At 38.5% G+C, this 8,011-nt stretch overlaps 1 protein-coding gene across 1 annotated transcript; it reads right to left on the bottom strand.

The window, feature by feature from the left end:
- Window positions 1–795: 795 nt before the first annotated feature.
- On the bottom strand, window positions 796–1,743 carry LOC114047275 (olfactory receptor 10A2-like). Its single transcript, XM_027868051.1, has one exon. It carries the CDS (start codon window positions 1,741–1,743, stop codon window positions 796–798), a length of 948 nt encoding a protein of 315 aa, XP_027723852.1.
- Between the last annotated feature and the right edge of the window lie 6,268 nt (window positions 1,744–8,011).

Here is an 8,011-nt window from a genome sequence, read left to right as displayed (position 1 = left end):
TCTCTTAGAATCCTTAGATTCCTTCTAAATTGATCTTACCTTTCCTGGTGCACACCATGGATCTCACCCAGAGTTCTCTTCTCATTATATTGTATTTACTTCTCTGTAAATATATCAATTAGCAGCCTGCCAGAGTGCTGGCAGTTCTCCCAAATGGAATATAAACTCCTTGAGGGCAGGGATTATTTTGTTTTTATCTTTGTATTTCCATTGCTTAGCAAGGGTTCAAATATTTGTTGAATTAGAAAGGAATTGCCTGCCTCTGCTACAGAAAAAACAGTGATTTTTGGAGGCAGCAAAAGTAATAAGTTGAACTTCAGAGAGTCTGGTTGTCCTTCCACTTCCATAAATTCATATTACAAAGAGATTATAACTTGGCCATAATGCATGTCATTCTGGCAAATATAGAAATGTGTATACGTGGAGTATTTGAATAGAGTTGTGCTATAATTCCACTGGCCTTGGTGAGAACTATGGATTCAAGATGTCAGGGGAAAGGTAGTTTCACCATCAACTCCTTGGCTGCTAGGTAGAATTACCTCCTGACAGTTCATTCATCCCTTTGCTTTCTTCTTTCCACTGTATATGTTGTAGGGAGATCTCAGTAGTATTTTGTCTTCCTTGGTCCTCCCACTAAGTGGGACAGCGAGGAAAGGAATCCCCCAACCCAGAGTTATTCTCCTTTCATCAAACTTTCCTATCTTCTCAACTAGGCCCCTAAGGTCCTTCCCAGCCCCTAAATCTATGATCCTATAATTGTAATGTCAAAGGTAGAGTAACTCTTGGAGCTTCAGATCAAAATTTCCAAGATCCCAGGGCTCTGTGGAGAATATGACGGAATGTGGTTTTCACCTCTTTATTCCTCAGGCTATAGATAATAGGGTTCAACATTGGGGTTACCACTGTGTAAGACAGTGACAGCAACTTCTTGCTCTCTGGAGAGTTATTGGACTTGGGTCGGAAATAGGTAAGGCTCCCAGACCCGTAGAAAAGGGAAACAACAAGGAGATGGGAAGAGCAGGTGGAAAAGGCCTTACGTTTTCCCTCAGCTGAAGGCATCCTGATGATGGTAAAACCAATGCAAACATAAGAGCCCAAGATCAATAAGCAGGGGGCCATAACAACCAGAATAGTTCCTACAATGGCATAGATCTCAAAAAGTGCTGTGTCTGCACAGACCAATTTCAGCACAGGTGGACTATCACAGAAAAAGTGGTTCACTTGGTTAGAGCCACAGAATGGGAAACTGAAGAGCCACGTCGTCTGTACTGTGGCCACAGGAAGTCCTGATAACCATGAGACAGCAGCCAGCTGTACACAAGCCTTGTGACTCATGATGACTGGATAGCGTAGGGGGTCACAGATGGCCAAATAACGGTCGTATGCCATAGTTGCCAGAAGAAAGCACTCTGAAGCACCAAAGAAGAAGAAGAAATACATCTGAACAGCACAGTTGAGGAAAGAGATGTTTGTATCATGGGCAAGCAGGGTTCCCAGCATTTTAGGAACAATGACCAAGTTGAAGCCAATCTCTAGGAGAGACAGGTTCCTGAGGAAGAAGTACATTGGACTGTGCAAGCCACAATCAACTGTAGTGACCAGTATAATAAGGGCATTGCCCATTAAGGTGGTAAGTTCAGTAGTCAGAAACAGAAGAAAGAGCAATGCCTGAAGCTTGGGTTGCAGGGCAGAGAAGCTAAGGAGGACAAACTCATTCACTATTGTACAATTTCCCCCAGCCATGAGCACAGAAATTGGTCCCCAGCTGCAGAGACAGAGAGATGCTTTTGACTAGGAGGGACAGATTCTAATTTCTCAGTTTAGATTTCTCTTTATCCCAGAGTGGAAACATGTACACCGAAAAATATTGGTGGGAGAAGGAGGGTTCCTAATATGGCATAATACTAAGGATACAATGCAGAAACTCAGAGCTTGTACTCAGGGAAGGGAGATGTGGGTCAGTTTTAGAAATGGTATAGATCTCTTCCTACAAATACGAGTAGGTAAGAATTGACATTCTGGGTCAGACCTATGGTCTATCCAGTCTGAAAATTGGTCTCTGATTGTATATAACTTAAGAATGTGTTATAAAAGAGGTCAGAGTTTTTGTTGATAAAAGATTAGTTAGACCATCACAATCCTTAACCTAATCCTTAACTCTAAACTAATTCTTCACTTCCATAACAATTTATAGCTGTAAATTTGCTAAACTTCTAAAATTTAACAATCTATATATGAAATTACTAAGGTACAGAGAGGTTATGACTTACCAAAGTTTTCACAGCTAATTAGCAAATCCAAATCTAAATACCAGCTCTTCTATGCTACACCAGATTGCCTTTCCAGTAACAAATTACTTCATTTAGAAATTTCCCTGTAATAATTTGTTTCTTAATTGGTTGTGGAATGGGATTTTCCTTATTGACTTGAAGGCTAAACCTGTGCACTTGGTCTGTGGAAATATGACCCCTGGCTAAATTTCAAACTCATGACCTCTGGAATTTCCTCTAAGTTGAGGACAAGAGTATTAGTGCATTTACCCAGATGCTAGTGCCTGCCATACCAGATTACCTTGTATGTGCTTTGTATATACTTATATTTGCATATTATCTCCATGTTGGAATATAAACTCCTTAAGGGTAGCATCTGTTTTGATTTCGTCATTTTATTCCCAGTGCCTAGCACATAGATGCTTGTCAATTGTTCTCTCGTTGAATATCAGCATAAGGTCCATCTTCTCACAAGCCACATCATCTCCTCCCCTCATATACACACACACGCATCTAACCTTGCTTCTTTTCTCTCTGTGTGCAGCTTTTATAGCATTTATTAAACAATATTATAAATCATTTAATAAATGTATTAAACTACAAATATATACTTTCCAATGGAAAAAAGAAATCAAATATACCCTTGATTTAGAAGAAATTTTTTAAAAAACCAACTCAAGGATAATCAATGAAAATAATACAAATTATTTTAATGTTAAAGAAAAACAGCAAAGAATTCTGAGATTGTTTTTACATTTGCTTTTTAAAATTCATTCACTTTAAGAAGAAAATGATTACAAATATATAAAGTTAATATTTTAATTTAAAAAATCAATACCTTCTTAATAGCCCTGGGGATAGTTTTAAAGTTGTTAAATCATGTATATCCTGCCTTTGGCTATGCCCACAATGGGGAGTTGGAGAGTATGGGGACAAAAAAGAGACTTGGAGGGGACAAACCTATTAGAATGGTCACCCAGATTCCTAAATTGTACTCCTGATCCTGATTTTGAGATTAAGAGGTATCCAGGGGGTAACTATCAGAAGCAAGAAGAGGATGTGGATGCAGAACAATAGCAAGCTCTTAGAATGTTGATGTAAGCAGGACAATGATTCCTGGGCCAGAGGGATGGGAGGAAATCTGAGTATGAACTGGGCAAAATCTATGCTGATGATCAAAAGTGAGTTGGGAAGAGAAATAGTGACATGCTCTTTACCTCCCTCTCTTTTTCTCCCCAAGGAACCAAAAGTTCCCATGGGCTATCTATTCACTTTAACTCCTTGTTCCCTTTCCATCCCTGTCAGCCCACTTGACAAGCTTCCACAGAGCTTCAAGTTGGTTCAGTCTTTCTTTTAAGTGTTCACTTTCATTCCTAAGTTTTAAATAAATCTGATTAAAAACTTATTGGCCAACAGAAAACCTAATCTGTTTGTTGCATTTTACTTAATGCTCAAAGAGAACTGAAGAGAAGAGAAGAGAAAAGAATTTCCTTGATTTAAAGATTAGATATTTTCTGTCCAGTAGCTGAACAAGAGGGATTGAGTATGTGTAGTTGGCTAAGGAATGCTCGATAGTAACCCAGCCACACTACCATACCTAACCTTGTCATTGGCCTCCTCCCAAAAGTCAGACATAAGCTACTCATAATAAATTTATAAATGACACTTTTAATGCCAAAGATTGTGTTTAAAAGTAAATTTGTCATAGGGTTGTGGAAAATTTATTTGTCATATCCGGGCAACTCAAGTGACAAAGCCTGTAGATTAATATAATCAGGGCTGGAAATGGGGGGTGGAGTAAGGAAAGGTGAGAGCCTAGGAAAACCAATCAGCAAACACTGATTAAATGTGTACGCTATGCCAAAACTAGCCTGAAACTGAGAAAACAATACAAAACTGCAACATTCCTTTCCCTCAAGACTCAGAAAACCTAGCAGAGTGGAGTGGGGTGGGGAGGGAGGAGATACAAAATATTCACAAGTAGGTAAATACAGGATATTCAGTTATGAGAGGTAGCACTAACAACTGGGAGAATCAAGACAGGCCTCTTGAAGTGGCATTTAACCTGTGTCTGTGTGAGAGTCAGGTAAAGGTTGTATTTCCACAGGGAAAGAGAATAATGCAGAGATTTAAAGAACAGTTCCAGGAAGTAGTACACTGTAGGTAGGCAAGGGCTTAACTGATAAGAAGTAAGTTGATGACTCTAAAAAGACTCCAAATTCACGATAAGGTCGAGCCAGCTCAGACCAGTTAGGGTCAACCTGAGGACACCTGAAAAATGTTAGTGCGCCTGCTTAATGAACTTCATTACTATTATCTGACACACCCCACATAAAATTAGAGCCTCATTAACGAGTCATGGAATGTATGACCAAGGGAGGGAGAACATACTTGAGCATATCAAGGGGAAACATGTAAGGAGGGGTGTAACCCGGGAAGGGATGGACCAATCCAGGCCTGGGAGGTTTCACGCCGAATTTGAATGTATAAAAGCATGCTTGCCCTTGCACTCAGGGCCCATCCCTTTCTAAGAGGCGTGGAGCCTGCTTCTGGCCAGAAACGTCTAATCCTCTGGACTTTCTCTGTAATAAACTTTCTTGATACTAAATTTTAGGCGTCAAGCGTACTTCTAACAGTCTGCTTCAGTTTTTTTGGTAAAATTGGTAAAATGGGGATAGTAATAGCACCTATCTCCCAAGCTTGTTAGGATTAAATGAGATAGTATTTGTAAAGTTCTTAACAAAGTGCCAACTCATAGTAGGTGCTTAATAAAAGCTTGTTTCTTTTTTTCTTCCTTCTTTCCTCCTTTCCTCCTTCCTTTCTTCCTTTTTATGATGTCAGATGTTTTTGGTATTGTGTTAACTGTTTTCTTCCTCTTTTTAATTATTATTTTAATAAGAGATGACTCTCTGGAAGGACTTGAGAGAGACGAACACAATGAGAAATGCAGGTGGTATAAAAACAAAAGACATTAATAATATTTTAAAATGTTTTAAAAACATGATTTTTGAAAGTCTACATAAATAATAATTACAATATCTCTTTTTCCACGTGTTCATATTCAACCAAAAAAGTCTCAGAGATTGGTGGGGCATAATCTTCCTTTACAGAAACTGTGTTACCTTTGCCTCAATAAATTATTCAGCAAACATTTCAATTCAGCAAACATTTAGGATCTAATCTGCAGGATATTGCAAAGTGCTTGGGGCTAGGGAATGATATAAAGTCTAGATAAAACAGTCTCTGTCCTGTTAGAATAGAGAGGTGGAATATTTATGAGACATACTGTGAAGTCAGAATAAACAGAGAAATAAGGGAAAGGAGAATGGGGTGAGTCAAAGACAATTACAAAATTTTGAGCACAGGTGAGGGAATGATGGTGCCACTGAAAAAAATTGCTCGCTTTTGTGAACAGTTATCTTGTTATTTACTAGAGATTCCACTAGTTTGCCTAATATGGAAATAAAATTCACTGACTTTTGGTTTCTAGGATCTCCTTATGAGAAATGACAGTGGCAATGCAAATGTTCTCCCACAATGCTGCTTCTGAGTTTCTCCTGAACACCTGAACATCAATACTTTGTGCATGTTTTGTATTTAATTACCTGTGCATGTATCTTTGGGTATCACCAGTCCCTAGAACAGTGTCCTGAATTGAACTGAGTTGCATGTGGGTCACTGGTTGAGATATATGTAATTAGTCTATTAGGGTGAGAGCCTCTGGAGACTTTATCATGGGTTTTTGACCTTCCTAATGTAGCCCCTTCCATTATTAGATTGCATTAAATCTATACCAATTTGGTGACGTGTGTGTGTGTGTGTGTGTGTGTGTGTGTGTGTGTGTGTGTAATTAAATTTGAAACAAAATGGAAAGTGTGCTGGATTTGGAGTCAGAGGTCCTGGTGTTTAAGTCCCAGCTTTGCTACTTATTAATACTACATGTGTGATTTGGGTCAAGTTACTCAACATCTTTAGACCACATTTTCATTGTCTTTAAAATGAGGGGGTTGGACTAGATGACCTCTAAGGTCCTTTTCAGCACTAAATCTCTGACCTAGACTCAAATAAGGAACCCTCTAAGAATTTAGGGAAAAGGTCATGGAGTGCCCCCAGCAATGGAAGCTAACAAGGATCTAGACAAAACAAATGATGTTAGCCACTTGTGGAAATCTTCCCAGAAAATAACTTCTCCCATGATGTGATTTGTAAATATTGCAGACGAAGCGAGGGTGTCACCTAATCTTATCTAAAAATGCGACTCATACAAACAAATTGCAATCTAACAGACTACCCACTCTTTCTGTGATAAGGAAATGTTTTAAGAGACTGAAGCTTTGGGTGACTCATAAGGAATACTTAAAGATTAAATGGTAAAGATGCAATCAGGGCTTAGGCATTTTCCTCAGATATAAGACTATGTCTGGTAGACATAGTTTCAGGAATTAGAAAAGTGTGTTTTGTAGGGGAGCATTATTGGCTATTTCATCAAGTCCTGCTACTGCCTGTATGTTTGAGATGCAAGGCTAGTTAAAAAAAAACCAAAAAACAGCCCATTCCCTTTGCTCTGACAGCATATGTAGCAAGGAACCTTCTGATTATAAATTCAATGTTATGAAACATTATCTTGAACTCAAGGAAGAAGGTGTCCTGAAAAGTGGATATAAATATTTTGGTCACTGGAAGGATAGTATTCATATTAGAATACTAATTAAATTAGAATTAAAAGTAATGGGTTAGCATGTACTTCTAGTGTAGCGGTAAAGATTTTCTTCTTGTTGTTCAGTTGTTTCAGTCACGCCCACCTCTTCATGACCAAATTTGGGATTTTCTTGGCAGAGATACTGGAGTGGTTTGCCATTTCCTTCTCCAGCTCATTTTACAGATGAGGAAACTGAGGCAAACAGGGTTAAGTGACTTCCCCAGCGTTACATAGCTAATAAGTGTCTGAGGCCAGATTTGAAATCAGTTCTTCCTGACTCCAGGCCTGCTGCCCTAATGGGGAGGATACTGGCTTAGAACTAGAAGACCTGGGTTTGAATTCTGGCTCTAGCTGTGTGACCATGGTTAAGTCACTTGACTTTGTTCCTCAGTTCACTCATCTGTAAAATGGGAACAATGATACACACACTACATATTTTATGAAGTTGTTTTCAGTAAAATGCTTTGTAAAACTTAAAGGAATCTATAAATAACTTATATTTTGGCAATCTGAAATAACTTTGTTGTCTTTTTTCTTTATCCTCTTAAATACAAAAACACTATTCTTTCCTTAGTAGCTAATTCTTCAGGAAAGATAGTTTTGACTTGGTATTTATGCAACTTATTTCTTGGGAACAGCTGAGACAAAAAATTTTTTAATGCTTTTGTTATTGCCTTCTCATTCATGTGCACAGATTTTTTATTTCCCTGATTCCTTCCTTGCTAGTTTTGTATTCCTTTGCAAAGTACCTCTCAGATTCTGTTCTGACTGGTAGTTTCTAGTTCTTACCAAACTCTCCATGGGCTTTGATTCTGTCAGTTGGACAATTGTTCTAAGTTTCCACATAATAGGCTCTTTGACTTGATCAGTTGGCCACATAACAATTTTCTCCCAAATCTGTAGTCCTTGAACATCTTTATCCAGGGCTTCTAATACAATACTTTTGGTCTCCAGCCTTCCTGTGGCTCATTTACTTTTTAAAATTTTTCTAGTTATTGCCTGAATTTTATCAACAGCTGCTTGCTGTCGTGTACCTTCACGC

This window comes from Vombatus ursinus, unplaced genomic scaffold (genome assembly GCF_900497805.2).
Source record: "Vombatus ursinus unplaced genomic scaffold, bare-nosed wombat genome assembly UNPS02014786.1, whole genome shotgun sequence".
NCBI classification, from domain to species: Eukaryota; Metazoa; Chordata; class Mammalia; order Diprotodontia; family Vombatidae; genus Vombatus; species Vombatus ursinus.
This window is presented reverse-complemented; position numbering and strand designations above follow the sequence as displayed.